Source organism: Lipotes vexillifer, unplaced genomic scaffold (genome assembly GCF_000442215.2).
Source record: "Lipotes vexillifer unplaced genomic scaffold, Lipotes_vexillifer_v1.1 scaffold591, whole genome shotgun sequence".
Lineage (NCBI taxonomy): Eukaryota > Metazoa > Chordata > Mammalia > Artiodactyla > Lipotidae > Lipotes > Lipotes vexillifer.
This window is the reverse complement of record NW_006791954.1, coordinates 541,495-559,969: the sequence shown is the minus strand read 5'-3', so window position 1 is coordinate 559,969 and position 18,475 is coordinate 541,495. Positions and strand designations below refer to the sequence as shown.

General features: G+C 57.5%; 1 protein-coding gene across 46 annotated transcripts in view; it reads left to right on the top strand.

Moving 5' to 3' along the window:
• Positions 1 to 205: 205 nt before the first annotated feature.
• Positions 206 to 18,475, top strand: part of CACNA1G (calcium voltage-gated channel subunit alpha1 G) — a 65,048-nt gene continuing 46,778 nt past the window's right edge. For 25 of the 46 annotated variants that reach the window (XM_007465043.1, XM_007465033.1, XM_007465026.1 and 22 more), the window contains exons 1-9: positions 206 to 832; positions 8,151 to 8,262; positions 8,425 to 8,558; positions 8,955 to 9,052; positions 11,128 to 11,287; positions 11,756 to 12,056; positions 12,224 to 12,316; positions 14,479 to 15,262; positions 17,168 to 17,544. In XM_007465043.1, the coding sequence (XP_007465105.1) occupies positions 591 to 832; positions 8,151 to 8,262; positions 8,425 to 8,558; positions 8,955 to 9,052; positions 11,128 to 11,287; positions 11,756 to 12,056; positions 12,224 to 12,316; positions 14,479 to 15,262; positions 17,168 to 17,544 (2,301 nt within the window). In that variant the 5' untranslated portion in view covers positions 206 to 590. The remainder of the gene's footprint in view (positions 833 to 8,150; positions 8,263 to 8,424; positions 8,559 to 8,954; positions 9,053 to 11,127; positions 11,288 to 11,755; positions 12,057 to 12,223; positions 12,317 to 14,478; positions 15,263 to 17,167; positions 17,545 to 18,475) is intronic. The other 21 variants (XM_007465034.1, XM_007465041.1, XM_007465039.1 and 18 more) reach the window with 2 other exon arrangements.

The following is an 18,475-nucleotide window of genomic DNA, read 5'->3' as shown; positions in this document are numbered from 1 at the left end:
CGGCCCCCCGCCACCTCCCCGCCCCTCCTGGACCGTGAGCCCGCCGCCGGGTGGAGAAGGGAGCCGCCCCCCACCCCCTCCAAACCCACCCGCAAAGAGATTCCTCCTCCCCTCCCCCGCCGCCGCTGGCGCGGAGCCGGGACGATGCTGACCCCTTAGATCCTGCTCCAGCTGCGCCGCGGGAAGAGGGGGCGCCCCTCCCCGGCCCCCCTCACCCTCCACCCCCCTTTCGCTCTCCCCCTTTTGGGGCCGCTTCGCCGAAGGTAGTGCCGAATCTGGCGACCGGAGCCTGGGCGCGAAGCGAAGAAGCCGGAACAAAGTGAGGGGGAGCCGGCCCGGGGGGGCCCAGAAGCCCTGGGGAAGCGGGACTCGCGCCGGGCGGGGCTTCCCTGCGACCCGGCGCCCCGCGGGCAGCATGCCCCTGCGGGCAGGGGGAGCTGGGCTGAACTGGCCCCCCCGGGGGCTCAGCCTGCGCCCTAGAGCTCCCCAGATGCGCCCCCGCCGGGGCCCCCCGGTTGCGTGAGGACACCTTCTCTGAGGGGCGCCCCTTGCCCCTCTCGAAACCACCCGGGGCCCCAGCTGGCCAGAGGATGGACGAAGAGGAGGATGGAGCGGGCGCCGAGGAGTCAGGACAGCCCCGGAGCTTCATGCAGCTCAACGACCTGTCGGGGGCCGTGGGCCGGCCGGGGCCGGGGTCGGCGGAAAAGGACCCGGGCAGCGTGGACTCCGAGGCGGAGGGGCTGCCATACCCTGCACTGGCCCCGGTGGTTTTCTTCTACTTGAGCCAGGACAGCCGCCCGCGGAGCTGGTGTCTCCGCACGGTCTGTAACCCATATCCTCCGGGGCACGACTGCCGGGCTGGGGGGCCGCAGGGGGGCGGGCCGCGCCGCCTGAGGGGACCAAAAGCCAGGTGAGTCGGAGAAGTGAGCCCGGAAGATGGGCAGATGAGAGGGGGGCTGCAAAGGAGGGTAGGGGGCTTCAGAGTAGGAGCGGAGACAGGAGCAGGTTTGGCTGATACCCCAGGCGAGCCCCACCTCGGTACCCACACCTCAGTCCTCCTTGGGGGGTTGGGATCCAGGCCAGGAAAAGAGAGGAGACGTGCCCCACTGGTGTGCAGCTGGATGCTCTCCAGATGTGGGCAGGGGAGGGTCGTCATCCTCCAGATGTGGGGAGCTTCGGGAGCCTGGGAGCTCTATTCCGCCCGCCGCCGGTTAGCGAGCTGGGTTTGGTTTCCGAGTTTGGGGGGTGGGGTGGGGAGGAAGCTGCGGGGACGGGGGAGGGGGGGGACCGCAATCTCCTGGGTTTCCCTCCTGCCCCAGCTCCAAAGTTTGCGGTGGATTCTAGGGTCTGATTCCCCCATCCCACCCCACCGGCACCCGCCCCGACCTGGTCCTTGAGGCTGACGTTTTTACTGCCCCTGAGGGAGATGTTGGGGGGCGGGGACCAGGTCCTAACCGCCCCCCGCACCCCGCGGCTTGGAGGCACAATGAGGAGATTCCGGCGGCGGCTGATGTCAGGGGTGCAGAATGAGAAAAAGATGTGATGGAGGAAAGCCGTCTGCCCCCAGAGCCGGGGTAGAGACCCTTTCAGTAGGAGCCCAGTGCTCAGAGTGCCTCCCTTTTCCCCAGTTCTTTATTCAATGCGGGGTGCTTAAGGTTGGGTTTGGGAGTTTTGTACCACATTTTTTCTTGTGGAGGGAAAGGCTGGCAGGAGCTTTGGCAAGCGGGGGATGGGATTAAGCCGGTCCAAGCTACCCATCCCCTTTCTATGGCAGTGCTCCCGCCTGATTACAGAGCAGGTATGGGAGACCGCAGCCTTCCAAGAAAGTACTGGGGGGATAGTGAGACTCTGAGCCGGTTCACTGGGGAAGACTCGGGTCCAGCACCCCATGTGTACTCCCTGGATAGGTTTGTGGAATGCAAGCCCCACATCCCAGGGAGATAGATTTAGCACTGCCCTCTATCCTCTGCGCCGTCATGAATTGCATGGGAGACCCCAGCCCCCTAATGCCCACGGCCTCTCCCCCTTAGCCCCTAGCACAAAGCACTGCTTGACTAATGCCTCGCTCCAGGCTGCGTTAGGTCCCGCCACTGCCAGAAGGGAAGGGGGGGGTACGCTGCCATTCCTGGTCTTGACAGCTTCTCCTGGCACTTTCCTCCCAGCTCAGAGGCTCTTTTGGACTCAGGGTGGGAGATGTCGGGTCTCCCTTGTAACCCCTAAGAGCCCAACCGGGACTCTGCTTTGGGGAAGTGGGGGGGGGAGCTTGGCACCGCCCTCACTCTCTGCAGCTCTGCTGCCTCTAGTGCGCAAAGCAGGGATGTGAGCTTGGGTTCCCCCCAACCCCCATCATCTACACCCTGTGGGTCTTTGGAAGCTCCCCTCGTCGCATGCTGTCTCCATCCCCCGCCCTTCCTTTCTCTCTGAGCTGCAGAGATAGAGGGCTGCCTCCAAGGTGTGCGGACCTGCTGAGCTGGCACATCTTGCCCACCCCTCCACCTAGTTCCCCTGCCCAGAGGGGTCCAGTTCCTTATGTGTCTTCCCTGATATACTTGGCTCTGGAGCTGGCCTACCTGGATTTGAATCCTGAACCCGCCATATACTCGCTGTGTGACTTGGGCAAGTTACTCCACCTCTCTGTGCCTCGGTTTCTACATCTAAACACCCCCCCACGCCCCCCACACCCCCACCCCCTCGGTAACCCCAGGCCACTTTCTCAGGGGTAGAGATGGGGAACAAATGTCTCTGAAAAGAACAGGCTCAGGGCATCCCTCCTCTCTGCGGCTAATCACCCACCCTCTCCACGAATGTTAAGAAGCACCAGACCTGTCCCCTCCTTCTCAGGATCCCCCCGGGGGTGTGTGTGTGTGGTGGTGGGGGACTGTGTATAGAGAAATCTCCTCTCTCTTTTCCCTCCAAAACAACACAGACCTCTTGGCTAGCATCTTCCCACCTGCTCTATCTTCAGGTGCTAGTGGATGGTCTGGGGTCAGAGTCCTTCCTTGAGGTGTTCTGGGGGGTGGGCAATTGGAGAGGGCTGGAATGACAGAAGAGAGGTGGAGGCCCAGTGCTCATCTTGGGAGTGGGGGAGCAGGCTTACATGTAGGGTGCTGGGAGTCTGGGGTAAGGGGCATTAGCATCACTGGGTCTGGACAGCCCGCTGAGCCTGGATTGGCTGAGGATGGGTGGAGAACAATTTCTTGGCAACGGGGCTGCCTAAGATATGCCCTCACCACTCTCATCACACCCATGTATCAAGGGGAACCTATGTTTTTCACTGCCGGAGGGGTTCTGGACTGACTCTTGGACCTCAGTCTTTCCCTCTCTCTTTTTGGTATCTGCAAGGCTTCCCTTGGCTGCACCTCTGGGCCTGAGGGACATAAGGACACCTCCCCTCAACTAACTGAAGCTAGTTAGGCTCTTCTTGGCATGCTTCTCGGCCCCTTCCTCTCTTAGCCTCTTTAAGAAACCAGGTTTCCTAGAGAGGACATCTAGACCCAGGTGGGAAGTGGGGTGTGAGTGAGTGTGTGTGTGTGTGTGTGTGTGTGTGTGTGTGTTGGGGAGGGAGGGATGGCAGCAAAAGGAAGGAGGGGCTCGGAAGTGGTACTGGGGAGACTGGGGGTTCATGGTCAGAGTCAGAAAGGCCCCTCCTCCCAGGCTATACGGGAGGGAGTGTGTTGGACTTTCCAGTATGTGTTTCTTCAAGTGTGAGGGAGTGCGTTTCCCCTCCCGGGAAGGAGATCCTGAGCATTCCCTCCCCGGCTGTTGTGTCACATCTGGAAGTTTGTGTAGGAGTTTCTCCAAGCTCAGAGCCCAGCACAGCTTTTTCTCATTTGGAAATCACAGGCTGGCATTTGGGATGCCGAGAGGGGGAGTGGGAAGGGGGCCAGAGGGGGAGAAGGGAGCCTGCCAGGAGTGGGGGGAGGCCTGAACGGCAGGAGCCCTAATGGCTTCCAGAAGTGAGTGTGAGTGTGTGATGGCTGTGTGTTTCTGAGAGTGTGTGCGTCTGGAGGGGAGGGGGCACCCGGAGTCTCTGGAGCTTTCCTCGCCACTGTCCCAGTGTCCCAAGTTCCCCTGTCTCTCTTACCTAGGGAGAAATCTCCATTTTGGTCCTCAGAGGAAATGGAAGGGGGGTGTTCTTCCTGTCTCCTCACCAATTCCCTCCTCTCATTTTCAAACCCAAGGCTCTCCAGAGGGAGTTCTGGGGAGAAGGGCTGGGGCTGGAGAGCTGAACTGGGCTGAGGGGGCCAGAACACCTCCTGGCACTCTTTCTGTCCAGGCCCACCTTCCTTCTCGGCCACATACACACTCTGCTCCACCGAACTGTCAGGGGACTCCCCATCATGGAGAGTGCCAGTTGGAGCCATTCCTGGGATTACCCCCACCACACAGCCCCCCTTCACCCCTTGCCTCTGCTCCCGCCCCAGCTCTCACCCCGCCCTGCCTGCCTCAGCCAGGATGGCGACAGACACAACTGCTCACACACGCAGACACACACACACACACACACACACACACACACACAGAGTCACAGACGTTTGAATCAGCTTTCTGGCCTATTTCCCCTCCCAAAGATTCCAGCGGGCCAGCTCTCTTGTGTCTCTGTGTCTCTCGTCTCTGTCTTTGGGTGGGGCTGGCTGCCTTTCTTCAGGCTGCAGTTTTCAGTTCAGCTGGAAACCTCCCTCCCCACACACCCACACTCTGGAACGGTCTGCAGCGGGCAGACCACCGGGAAACAGGATTGTGGGAGTTGGGTGGGGGTGGGGGTGGGGTGGGGGTGGGGCTCAGCTGGGGGAATCCCCTTTTCAGCCTCCCTAGCAGGAGCCCCCTCCTGAGCCCCTAGATCTCACCCCACTTTGGGGAATGCTGAATCCCATAAATACCAGCCTCTCCGGGGGTGAATGAGGCAAGCACCCCACCTTCCCAACGAGTAGTAGGAGGCCAGGACTCCTGGGTCCAGGCCCTTTACCTCTTCAGCGCTCTTATGTCTCAGATTAGCAGGCTCCTAGCCGAGAATGGGACAGCTTCCCTTCTCAGTCATGCTCTGTCCTGAGCCCCCGTGCCCCTGGAGGTGGTCCAGCCCTCCTCCCTCCTCATTCTACCTTCCTCTCCCCTATAGCTGCCCAACTAGGCAAGGGCTCTAGATAAAGCCCCACAGAGAGGACTAAGTACTCAGATAACATGTTCTAGTTCTCTCTCCTGGAGGGAGAGGAGGAGGAGGGATGGAAGTGGGGTTCCTCACCCTGCCATTTCCTTTTTTCTCTGCTTTTGATGGTGGGTTGTGGGGAGACGAAAGATCCTCCCTTCTACCCACCTCCCCCTTTGGGATCCACTCCAGCCTGGACAGTCACCATAGCAACAGTAGACATGTGACTGCACAGGTCTCTCATAGTCACTATGGCAACCAATGTCCCCCATTCCCTTGGTTGCCATGGGGATTTGTCACATGGTTCCCCCCCAACCTGATAACCTGTGAGTCTCCCCACTTACCCTTCCCTGTGTGAGGACAAGACAGCAGCCTGGGTAAGGGGAGTTCATATGTGATGGGGGGGGTCCCTTTAATTACCATGGCAACAAATCCACACCACCTGGTGACACATCTTCCTGTTGTTATGGCAACAGAGGAACATGGCACAGTGAAATACGGCCATATTCCCAAGGAAATGAGCCCTACCCTGAGAAGGGTGAAAGACCCCCCCCTCATTAATTATTCCTTAATTCAGATTGTCCCAAATTTTCCTGTGCCTTGGTGTTTTCCCTGTCCATTTATGTTTACCTATAGGGGAAGGGGAGAGGTGAGAGTGGCAGGATGTACCCGGGAGTAAGGTGAATTGCCAAGAGGGCTCTTGAGAAGGGGCTTCTGTGGTTAAGAGCTGGAGGTGGGGTTGTTTGGAGGCACACTCTGGCTATAAGAAGCCTCAGTGTGAGCATGTGTAAGGTGGGGACAGAAAGAGGGACAGCACCTTTATGGCGTCACTTCTCCCCCCACCCCCACTCATCATCAGTTCATCACTATTGAAGCAAACAAGGTAGGAAAACATGAATGGGGAGATACATCTGGCTTCTAGGCAGGGAGGTTGATTGACTGATTGACTCATTCATTCATTCATTCACTCTTCCCATGTATTGATCATCTGCTACATGCCAGGCACTACTCTAAGCTCTGTAGGGGCTTGGGTGTAACAGAGTGCCTGTGCCTCAACGAGGGAGGTGAGACAAGGGCACAGATGACATGGTGGACTCACTGCCATTAGAGGGGTCCAAACAGGTGTCCCGGGAGCCCCTCTTCCCAGGAGAACTACCCACCTGCCCCTATGTAGAGACATCTGCTCATATGGGTCCCTTCCAGAACCCTCTTCCCTATAGAGAAGAGGAGGGGGCTAGGTTGGGGAAAGCAGGCCAGTTCTTGAAGGTAATCGTGTCCTTCCCTTTTCAGACGATGGTCCCAAAGGAGCTCCCTCCCTGTCCCCTTTTTTCCAGGCTGACCCCTGGCTGACCCTTATTCTGGGGATAGATCCACTGGGCCCCGGCTCCACTCAGGAAAACAGCTCCATGGAAACAGAGCTCTTTTTATTTCCCCCTTCCATCAACTTACCCCAAAAGCCTAGAATTTTTTTTTTTTTTTTAACTCTTATTCCTGTGAGGATGTAAGATTAGGGAAATTGTAGTGCCTTGAGAATTTAGGGTACCTGCTGGTGGGAAGGGATGTGAGTCTGAGGGAGAAGGGCCTGGGTGACAGGAGTGGGTAGAAGGGCTTTGAGGTGATTGAGTGTGGGCTCCTGGAGAGGGGGTGTGGTCTGAGGTTCAGGACAGAGATGGGGTATGGCTGGGATCAGCTTCAAGGTAAGTCCTTGGGTCCCTGGCCAAAGCCTTTTCACTCTAGAGGTGGAGTTATGACAGGAAGTTTCCATCTGCTCTGGGCGCTTTCTGTCTCACTGAGTCTGGCTTGGTGGGCCGTGCTCTGGGCTGCCATGACACCCTCCCTACCTCCATCCCCGAGGCCTTCTCCTTCCCTTGGCCCCCCCGCCACTCTCTGCTTGTTTCTAAGCTCTTTACTCTTCCCTAACCCTCTCATGCTTTCCTTGAGAAAACAGGATGCTTGGTCACTTATCTGTGAGTCTGGTGCCCAGAACTTTCTAAGGTCCGGAGGCCATTTTCTACATTCTCCTGTAGATGGGCTGGAAGTGAGCCCTTTAATGAAATCCCCTCTGTGGAAAGACTCAGGGTTTAGAAAGACCCCTCTCTCCCCCTTGTTGCAAAACAGAGTCTTTGTTGGTCGAGGGTGGGGCTTTGCTGGAAGCCATAAGAAGGTGTGATGGTGGCATGGTCTGTATACAGGGTACTGTCTGCTCTGCACAGGCTGGGGGCTTATGTCCAGCACAGGGCCTGGTGTGTAGTGGGTCCTCATTATTTAACTGTGTGAATCCGTCTGGAGGCCATGTGAGGGCTTTGAGAGGCCAGGGGCTGGCTGGGGAAGAGGCAGCCTGAGGCTCCAGTTCTGTGGTGCTTGTCTGCCTCGGCCTGTCTGTCTGGGGCCAGTGCGGTCGTGACAACCCCTTCCCTGCAGCCTGAGCAGCTATGGAAGCTGCTATCCCAGATCAGAGGCTTGGAAAACGGTCTCATCTGGGTCTCTCCTGTGACCTTCAGCACACGGCTTCTGGGCCTCAGTTTCCTTGGGTTCTGGGGGAGAAGGTGCTCTAGGCCGGATATTTCTCGGGGCTGTTGTGAGCATCCAATGTGACATGCTGTGAAAGCGCTTGGTAAACTGTAAGGCAGGCATAATCCGATTTTAGGTTTGTGTCACACATTCACATACATTATCTCATTTGCTTCTCACATTTTTCCCTGTGAGGTAGGGAGAATAAGATTCAGATTCAGCAGCAAACTCTTGGTGCCTGGCATTTCCACAAGCGCGATCGATTTCATCCCCCAAATGGCTTGTGCAAATAGTCAGGGTATTTGTGGCTATTTCCTACTTTACAGAAGAGGAAGCTGGGTCCAGAGGGGAGATGACCCGAGGTGGGACTAGCTGGCTACACCTGGCTACATCTCAGATGGGGTTGGCAGGTCAAGCAGTGGGAGGTGCCGGGGCAGGGCATGGGGGCCCGGGCTCAACTCCACCCGGGCCAGCTGTTTCCTTGACCGCCTGGCACCTGGTTTGAGCGCATCAGCATGTTGGTAATCCTTCTCAACTGTGTGACCCTGGGCATGTTCCGGCCGTGTGAAGACATCGCCTGTGACTCCCAGCGCTGCCGGATTCTGCAGGTGAGCGTGTGTGTGGGGGGAGGAGGGGGCAGCTTCTGATCTTTATAACCCTGACACCTTCTCTGCGAGAGGCCCTGAGCCCAGAGGAGGGGGTGGGGGTGGGACAGGGGGCTGCTCCCCCACCCTTTTCTCGGTCTCAGCGGCCTCGTGTCCCCACATCAGGCCTTTGACGACTTCATCTTTGCCTTCTTCGCCGTGGAGATGGTGGTGAAGATGGTGGCCTTGGGCATCTTTGGGAAAAAGTGTTACCTGGGAGACACTTGGAACCGGCTTGACTTTTTCATCGTCATTGCAGGGTGAGGGCCCGGGGCTTGGAGCAGGAGAGCGAGGGATCAGATTGGTCCCTTCCCCAGGGCCAGTTCTAGGCCCGGCCCCCTCCCCCAGCCCATCTACAGTGCTACTTTCTCCCTGGCTGTCCACCAAGGGTCCGGGGCTGTCCTATAGTGCTTGAGCCAGTATTTCTCTGAATTCCAAGGCCCCTCCATCCACACCCTCCTCTGTTCATTCTCTGATAAGGAGTCTGTTCTTGGCTTAGGGGTGGCCTTGCCCCCAGGGAGAGAGCTGGCTTTTCAGGGTCCCTTGGTGGAGGGGGAGGATTCCTGCCCCACCACAGCAGGATTCCTCATTGACCTCTTTTGACCCCCACTGCGGCCTCAGACTCAAAGGGCCTCCCTTTGGGCCCCTCCCTGCAGGATGCTGGAGTATTCGCTGGACCTGCAGAACGTCAGCTTCTCAGCTGTCAGGACAGTCCGTGTGCTGCGACCGCTCAGGGCCATTAACCGGGTGCCCAGTGAGTGACCCCTCAGCCCTCGGCCCCTGGGCAGAGAACCCCAAGAGGAGATATGGGAATCTCAGACCCCACCCCTACCTCCTGGCCACTCACAGGCCTCATGCGGGCCTGGAACACTGGGGCAGGCCCCCTGAGAGAAGGGCTCAGTGGGGAGCTGGGTCGCTGGAGCCCAAGGGAGCCCCCACCCAGGCTGCGGCCCCTTCCCCCTCATTTCAGCCTGATTTTAGGTCAGAGTCTCAGGAATGTCTCAGATGACCCCTTCCCTTCAGCTAGATCACCCTCCCTCCCGTGGAATAGGGGCGGTGGGCGCAGGGTGGAGAGGCTGGCAGGCCAGGAGGAATGGGTGCAAAGTGGGATGGCCTTTATCTAGCCAGAACCGCCTCTCATGCGGTCTCATTGTTCTCATTGGTGAGACAGCACCGGCCACACCGAGCATGACTTCTCTCAAGACAAGGCCGCTGCACACCTCATCCTCCCGCTGTGTCCCCTTCCTCTTCCCACCCCCTTCCAAGCCTCTGCAGCAACTGACTGCTGGGACAATTATCTAAATTAAACCGCATTAGTTTCTGAGCCAGCCAGGCTTTGGCAGCTCCAGCTCCCCTTGCATCCCGCACCCCACCCTTTCTCAGGCCCCCTTTGCAACTCCCCAGCCTACACAAGCTGCAGATGGTCTCTGCTGCCATCCCAGGAGTGGGGTGGGTGGGGGCATGTTTCTGGGGCTCAGTGTCTGATGTAGCAGTAGCCCCCTTTGCTGCGTGTGCATGCGTGCCTGTGTGTGTGCCTGTGGGGTGTGTGTGTGTGTGTGTGTGTGTGTGTGTGTGTGTGTGTCTGGGTGGGCAGAGCTGCTCAATGTGTCCTCCAGGCGTTGGTGTATGTTGGTGTTAACAGGAACCCCAGATGAGGGGCATGTCTTCCCTCCTCTCGCCCCCAGGTGATCGCTGGCAGATTTATAGGCCTCTAACTACCGGTGTAATTCCCTTAATGCAAACCCTGAGGAATTGATCTCAGCTGGAGCACAGAGGAGCTGAAGGGGGCTGGGAGAGGGGAGAGGGGGGAGGGACTGAGTGGCAGGGGCGGGGCAGGGCCACTTTGGTCACCAGGAGGAGTAGTTAGCAGCTGCTTAGAAGCTTTTTCCCTGGAGGGGTCAGGGGGCCACGAGTGTCACTTTGGGGGTCGAAACTAGCCACCAGAGTTCTGTGTGCTTGACAAGGGTTTGGTGGCCTGGGGGCTAGTTTAGATGTCCTAGATCTGGAGTGGGGAGGGAGGGCAGTATCCCTAACAGCATCTTAGGGGCAGGTTTGTGGTGGCTTTCCCCGTGGAAGGGGTTGTTAACTGACGGCCACCTGTGTGTCCTCAGGTCCTGATGTGAGGATCTGGACCAAGCAGAGACTAGACTCAGGGAGGGGGCTCAGCACCATGGTGAAGTGCAGGGCATCTTGGCCCCGCGGAGGGCTTGGCTCTCAAAGGGAAATTCCTGCCTGCTAACGCCCCTGCTGGAGTTCTCTGCCTTGGTTTCCCCAATGACTTTGGCGTCTATAACTTAGAAAGTTCAAGTGATTATATCTGGTGAGAGAAGGATGTAGGGTGGGAGTGTGTGTGTGTGTGTGTGTGTGTGTGTGTGTGTATTGGGGAGTGGGATGCGGAAGCAGAGAGCCAGTCTGAGTCCTGGCACCTACACTTAGCAGCTCTGTGGTACTGGACAAGTCATGTTAGTTCTCTGAGCCTCGACCCTCATCTGCAAATTGGGGTGATATCAGCTCTGTGATGACGTTGGGAGAGTTAAGTGGGGTGCGGTGCTGGGGAATGCTTTGGAAACTGCGGCCACTCTGCTCATCCTTGGTGGTCCTGTGCTCTGACCGGTGTGGGCAGGCCGAGAGGGATAGTGGGTAGGGGTTAGGGGCTGCGGGGGCTGCCTGCACAGTTAGCAGCGTCTGTCGGTCTCCCTCCAGCTTGAGCCGGGCTGTCTCAGCCTCAGAGGCCCCGGTGGGCCCCCTCTGGGCGTGCTGCCAGGCCCCTGGCGGCCAGCTTAGCCCGGCTATGGCCTGGCGCCCGCAGCGTGGCTTCTGCCCCCACAGGCATGCGTATCCTCGTCACGCTGCTGCTGGACACGCTGCCCATGCTGGGCAACGTCCTGCTGCTGTGCTTCTTCGTCTTCTTCATCTTTGGCATCGTCGGCGTCCAGCTGTGGGCAGGGCTGCTTCGCAACCGATGCTTCCTGCCCGAGAATTTCAGCCTGTGAGTGGCACACGGGCCGGGAGGTGACCTGGGAGTGGCTGTGGGGCTGGGGCCTCCCTCAGTTCCTGTTGCTGGTGACGTATCTGTTCTCTCATTAGTGATATATCTGGTTATATCCATCTTGGCTACACACTGGAGTCACCTGGGGAGTTTACACGACGGCAAGGCCTTCATTCTCCCCGCTGCCCATTTCGATTTCATGGGCGTGGGGACTTTTAAAAGCTCCTCAGTGAGCCTAAAGTGCAGCCATGCTGGGAACCTCTGCTCTAGGATGGAGACTTCCCACGTCCCGACTCTGGAGTTTCACCCTCAATCTGCATGCTCCTGGCGCACCCCATCTGCACCCATGCATCCCTGCCCCTTCCCAGTGCTCGCCCTGTGTGCCTCAGTGCATCCACCCAGCTCTCCCTTCCTGGGCCCTGTCCCCCGAGAACCCTGCCCTCGGCCTCATTCCTGGTTCCTCCGCAGCCCCCTGAGCGTGGACCTGGAGCGCTACTACCAGACCGAGAACGAGGATGAGAACCCCTTCATCTGCTCCCAGCCTCGCGAGAACGGCATGCGCTCCTGCAGGAGCGTGCCCACGCTGCGCGGGGACGGGGGTGGCGGCCCGCCCTGCGGCCTGGACTACGAGGCCTACAACAGCTCCAGCAACACTACCTGTGTCAACTGGAACCAGTACTACACCAACTGCTCTGCAGGGGAGCACAACCCCTTCAAGGGCGCCATCAACTTCGACAACATCGGCTATGCCTGGATCGCCATCTTCCAGGTGGGGCAGCCTGGGCACTGGGAGAGCCCCCAGAACACAAGTGTCAGGACACAGTCCCGGCTTGGAGGGCTTGTCCTCGGGGTTGGGACGGGGTCAGGGCCTCTAGAGGAAGCTGCAGGAGACTTTAGGGCGCCCAGAAACAGCCTGCCCCTCTGCAACCTCCACAGGTCATCACGCTGGAGGGCTGGGTCGACATCATGTACTTTGTGATGGATGCTCACTCCTTCTACAACTTTATTTACTTCATCCTCCTTATCATCGTGAGTGATTCCTCAGGCCCCTGAGGGGGTGGCGGATCCTGGGGAAAGGGGTGGGGGGAGCCCAGAGAGGGGACACAGGCAGAAGGCACCTGTCATGAGGAGTCAGCAGGTAATCCAAGGTCAAGGCCTACCACTTACTACCACTTAAAATCTTGGGCAGGTCATTCCCTACGAGGCCCCCCAGCCCCACCCTGGGCATCTGTTTCTTCATCATTAAAATGGGTGGTCCTCAACCCAGGGTGATGCCGCCTCTCCCAGGGGGCATTTGGAAATGGCAAAGGGTGGTCCTGTTTTTTTACGAGAACTAGGGGAGCACTACCGGCATTCTGCTGGGGGTGGGGGGTAGGGTGTAGATAACAGGCACCCTGAAATGACAGCCCTGCAAACGAAGAATTGTTCCACCCCAAATTCCCATCATTTGGTGTTGAGAAACACTGCGTGATCTCTTGTTCCAGCTCAGAAGTTCCAAGACTTTATGAGGACAGAAGACAGAGGCAAAAAGTAGCAATATTTAATCACTACCATTCATGATTAATAATTTAATTGCTACCACGTATAGCTAATATTTATTGAGCACTTACTATGTGCCAGTCCCTGCTCTGAGCACTTTTTAATGTGCTGGTGCATTTAATCCTCACCAAGATCCTGTTGTGGTCTCCATTTTACAGATGAGGAAGCTGACATTTCCTCATTTGTCTGACCCCGTCAGGTGCTTTGCATGTGCTGTGGATTAGTCTTGCTGGGCTGAGCGTCGCTGCTGAAGTGCGCTGTCACGTCTGCTGCCTGCTTAATCCTCAGAGCCCCCTGTGAGGTGGCAGGTGCAGGGACTGTGGCCTCATCTCCTAAATAAGAACTCTGAGCTTCAGAGGGCTTGGTCACTGGAGCTGAGAATTCAACCCCAGGCTACCGACTCCAAATCCAGCCCTTTTTCCATGTTGCCAAGAGGCCAATGACAGAGCCAGACAGAGGGACAGATATTGCGAGAAAGAGACTAAGATCTACTCAGGACTTAGGCAGGCAGGCCCCAGAGAGTCAGAATAAAGACCCCTCGGTGAGTGAGAGGGTGTCCCTGAGAAAGAACGATGCCCCACCCACAGCCATCCCTGGTATGGGAGGGTAGGCGCCTGTTCCCTTCCCCCCACCATCACCTGGGTGGCAAGGCCAGCACCTCTGGGAAGTGGTTTCGTGACCTTTTCACGGGATCTTTTCACCATTCAGCTCTCCCTGGGCTTGGGGAGTGGGAAGGAAGCAGACAGAGAGGTAAGGGGACTTGTTTCCACCCTCCCACACACCCCATGAAAAGTCTTTCCAAACAGCTCTCTGGAATCACACTAGTGAAGCTAATTATCATAATTACTAGGACACAAGCTAGGGAAAAAAAATCTGCTTTGTCACCATAAATATTCATTACCTTCATTCTGGATTGTTATCCAAGCAATTGCCATCCCAGAAGCCCCGGGGGAAACGGAGGCATGGAGGCATGGAGGTGGAGATGGGGGCGTGTGGCCAAGTCAGAGTGGCAAACTGGCTGGTCTGCAGGGTTCAGGGTTCAGCCCATTGCCCAGCTGGGGGAGGGGAAGGGCCAAGGCCAATGGTCACGAGGATACTGAGGTCCCATGGTTAAGGGTCTCGCTCGAGCTTACGCAGCTAGACTTGGGACTAGAAGCAGGAGTTTTGCGAACAATGTTTTTGCCAAGATCTCAAAAGCTCAACCCAATGTGAAAACCCCACGTCCCCAAGATAGCATTCATTTCCACAGCCTTACCTAACTCCTAATGGGAATTGGGGAGGGGGTGCTCAGAATCTCGGAGGATGGGCATGTTTAGGGGCAGGGAGTTTGGGAGATATCCTTGCCAGATAACCTCATGATCAATAGCAATGCCTTGGAGTTCCACAGAGGTTGGTTCAAGTCTAAGCTTTGCTGTGCATGAGCTGAATGATCATGGGCAAATTCCTCAAGCTCTCTGAGCCCCAGTTTTCTCACTTGTCAGATGGAGACAATAAAGGTGTCACCTCTTGAGACTGTTATGAGAATAAAACAGGATGATGCTTGGACAATTATAGAGCCCAGCGCCTGGCACATGGGGGGCACTCTGTGCTCGGTGGCTGGCCCTGTGATTCCCTTTCCTTCAGGCTGTCTCCTCTTGTCCCCACCCCAACAGGTGGGCTCCTTCTTCATGATCAACCTGTGCCTGGTGGTGATTGCCACGCAGTTCTCAGAGACCAAGCAGCGGGAAAGCCAGCTGATGCGGGAGCAGCGCGTGCGGTTCCTTTCCAACGCTAGCACCCTGGCCAGCTTCTCCGAGCCGGGCAGCTGCTATGAGGAGCTGCTCAAGTACCTCGTGTACATCCTCCGGAAAGCAGCCCGAAGGCTGGCCCAGGTCTCCCGGGCAGCGGGCGTGCGGGCCGGGCTGCTGAGCAGCCCAGCTCCCCGCGGGAGCCAGGAACCCCAGCCCAGCGGCAGCTGCCCTCGCTCCCACCGCCGTCCGTCTGTCCACCACCTGGTGCACCATCACCACCACCATCACCACCACTACCACCTGGGCAACGGGACGCTACGGGTCCCCCGGGCCAGCCCACAGATCCAGGACAAGGATGCTAATGGATCTCGCCGGCTCATGCTGCCACCACCCTCGACACTCGCCCTCTCCGGGGGCCCTCCAGGGGGTGCAGAGTCTGTGCACAGCTTCTACCATGCTGACTGCCACTTGGAGCCAGTCCGCTGCCAGGCACCCCCTCCCAGGTCGCCATCTGAAGCATCGGGCAGGACTGTGGGCAGTGGGAAGGTGTACCCCACCATGCACACCAGCCCTCCACCAGAGATGCTGAAAGAGAAGGCGCTAATGGAGGTGGCCCCCACCTCTGGACCCCCCACCCTCACCAGCCTCAACATTCCACCCAGGTCCTACAGCTCTATGCACAAGCTGCTGGAGACACAGAGTACAGGTGAGAACTCTGGGTGGAGGCACGTTGGTGCCCCTCACCCAGGGACCGGGTGATATCCCATCCCAGCCAGGACCGGGGCGTCTGGAGTCAGAAGGACAGGGCTTGGATTCCCATTCTGCCACTCTTGGCGTTGGGACCTTCAGCTAGTCACATCGCTTCTTTGAGCCCTAATTTTCTCATCTGTTAAAATGGGAATCATAATGCCTACATTGTAATAATAACAACAGCTGTCATGTAATGAGCACCTGCTATGTGCTCTGCTCTATGCTGTTTGCAGTTGTTGACGGATTGCTGTGTGCCTGTCGCATGCTTCTCAGGCAAAACCCCACTGGAGCCTCTCTCATCAGTTTAAGTGATAAACTTTCTTATCATCCCCATTTTACTGATGAGACAAAGGAGGCTTGGAGAGGTTGTGTGACTTGCCCGAGGCTGTGCCATTGGTGAGGGGTGGAGTCAGGGCCCTCTGACTCTGAGGCCCACGGCTCTATAGTCCTTGTTGCAGGTTCAGAGGGGAAATGGTGTGTGATTGTGGTGAGCACCACGTCCCATGCTAAGGGCACTCTTGTAAACATGAGTGTCACTCTGCCCCCATAGGGAGACCTGGGGCTTGGTGCAGAAAGTCCTCAGGGGCTGCTAGGCTGATGGGTGGAACACCCAGTGTCGTGGGGAAGGGAGATGCTTGCACCTGGGGGCATCCCCCAGTCAGGCAGGGGTGGCACACCCTCCTCCACAGACAGACTCACTGTAGCCGAAGCCCAGGGCCTGTGTTTCAGGAAGGATGTGGCACGTGGGAGAAGTGGGATATCTGTGGGCTGTTACGTGGGAATGTGGGCTGGGACAGGAAGGTGCCATCACAGAATGCAGTGGGAAGGGTTCTTGTGCCAGCGCCTCTACTACCCTGCCAAGGGGCGCCAGCCAGCCGCACACACGCAGGGTTCTATTTCCTTCTGTGTAAAAGGCAGGGCTGGGACCATCATAGCTGTCAGTGGTGTTTACTGATGTCCTCCTGCATGCAGGCGGAAGGGCTGGGCCCCGAGCCAGGCGTCTTCAAATCCATGCTTTCTCTGGGTAGTCTCTGAGGTTTCTTTTAGCTCTCACAGTCTATGGTCAAAGCTGTATTTAAATCGACATTGGTGTCTTGGGATAGGTCACTGTGTACATGCACATGCGCAGTCTGGGGTGTGTGTGTGTGTGTGTGTGTGTGTGTGTGCATGAAGGTGTCTGGTGTGTGTATGTGCCCGTCTGCGTGCACATGTCTGGTGTTCATATGTGCATGTGTCCACACGTGTCTGATGTGTATAGGTGCGTGTCTGTGCACACGGGGTGGTGCTCATGTCTGGTGTGTATGCACGCCCATGTGTGCACATGCCTGGCACACGTGCACCGTGTGATATGTATGGGTCTGTGCACACTTGTGTTTGTCTGTGCATGTGTATGTGACTCATAAATTGTATGCGTATGCACACAGTACGTGCATGTATGCAAGTATGTGTCTAGTGCACATGTGCGTGTGTCTGGTGTGAGAACATACATGAATACACACGTATGGGTGTGTGTCTTAAGGATCCCTTGGAAAATGCTACTTAAAGCAGTGTTAATGCAGGGCTGGCTTCCCTGGGAAGGAAAGATGGTCTAGGCTCCTTCCTGAAGGCTCCTAGGTCAACTGCACAAACCCTAGGACAACCAGCAGTGACTGTCAGGGGGATGCTCTTGGTATTTGGGGGCATTCTATTACTCAGGATTGCCCACATTGCAAGTCATTCAGGACCCCTGCCCACCAAGTGCCTAGCACCCCCATCATTGAAAGAATCCCAAACTCCCCCACTCATTTTATACACACTCTGAGGGAAGGGTGGTCCCAAGTTGGAAACCCTGGAGTCTCTGACCTCTACTCTCCTGTCCCAGGCGCCTGCCAAAGCTCTTGCAAGATCTCCAGCCCTTGCTTGAAGGCAGACAGTGGAGCCTGTGGCCCAGACAGCTGTCCCTACTGTGTCCGGACTGGGGCAGGGGAGGTGGAGCTCACCGGCCACGAGATGCCTGACTCAGACAGCGAGGCAGTTTATGAGTTCACACAGGACGCCCAGCACGGTGACCGCCAGAATCCCCACAGTTGGCGTCGACGGAGCCTGGGGCTGGACGTGGAGCCCAACTCTGTGCTGGCCTTGTGGAGGCTGATCTGTGACACCTTTCGGAAGATTGTGGACAGCAAGTACTTTGGTCGGGGAATCATGATTGCTATCCTGGTCAACACACTCAGCATGGGCATCGAATACCACGAGCAGGTAGGGACACGGGCAAGGGCATGGTCCCTGGGGCTGGGGACCCTCTACCTTCCTCCCCTCCCACCCCGTGTTCAGTTTCCTCTCCATGCTGCTAGCTTGCACGGCAGGGAGGAGGACAGGAGGGAGATGCACCAGTGCTGGGGGCGGGGGGGACTCTTTGGAGCGTGAAAGCCGGTGAATGTCATACAGTCTCTGAGTGTGGAGGTTGCCCAGGGCAGGGGCAGGGTCTGAGCTGGGTGTGTTTTATCTGGGAAGGCTTCTGAGAGGAGGTGGGCCTTAAAGGATTTAAATGAGCGATGAACATCAGATGGGGGCAAGACCTTTTTGGAGGGACAAGTCACATACAGGGGGTGGGCTGGGCCCCCGGGCATTCACTGGACTCAGTAATTAGGGGTGTGATTGACTGGAGGCAGCAGGGGGCTGTGCAGGTGGAGGTGAGCAGTGGAGGGCTGGAGCCTGCCCCTGGGCGGGGTAGGGAGGGAGGCCATCTGCTCTTGGCCTCTGTTCTGGGAGCCGTGCTGTGAACCGGGAGGGCGGCTCTGGGTGGAAGAGAGCTCCCAGCATGGTGAGGGGACTTGAAACCATTGCGCTTGAGGAATCGTTCTAAGAACCTGGGTGTTTAGTCAGGAGAAGAGGAGGCTCAGCAGGGACCGGCAAGCTGTCTTCAAATATTTGAAGGGCTGTCATGTGGAAGAGGAAGCAGGCTTGTTTTGCAGGGCTGACGGCTGCAGGCAATGGGATCTGGGCTGAGGGGGAGGAGGCTGTCTTCTCTCGCAGAGCTGTGCAAGAACAGAAGGGGTGGCCAGGGGAACCCCACTGACCCCACTCCCACGCTGGAGGTGGGGACAGGTACCATGGGGCCTCACAACCGGCTATGGCTTCATCCCCCGCAGGAATCCTTTCAGAAGGCAGCCCTTCCCCCCCCTCCCCC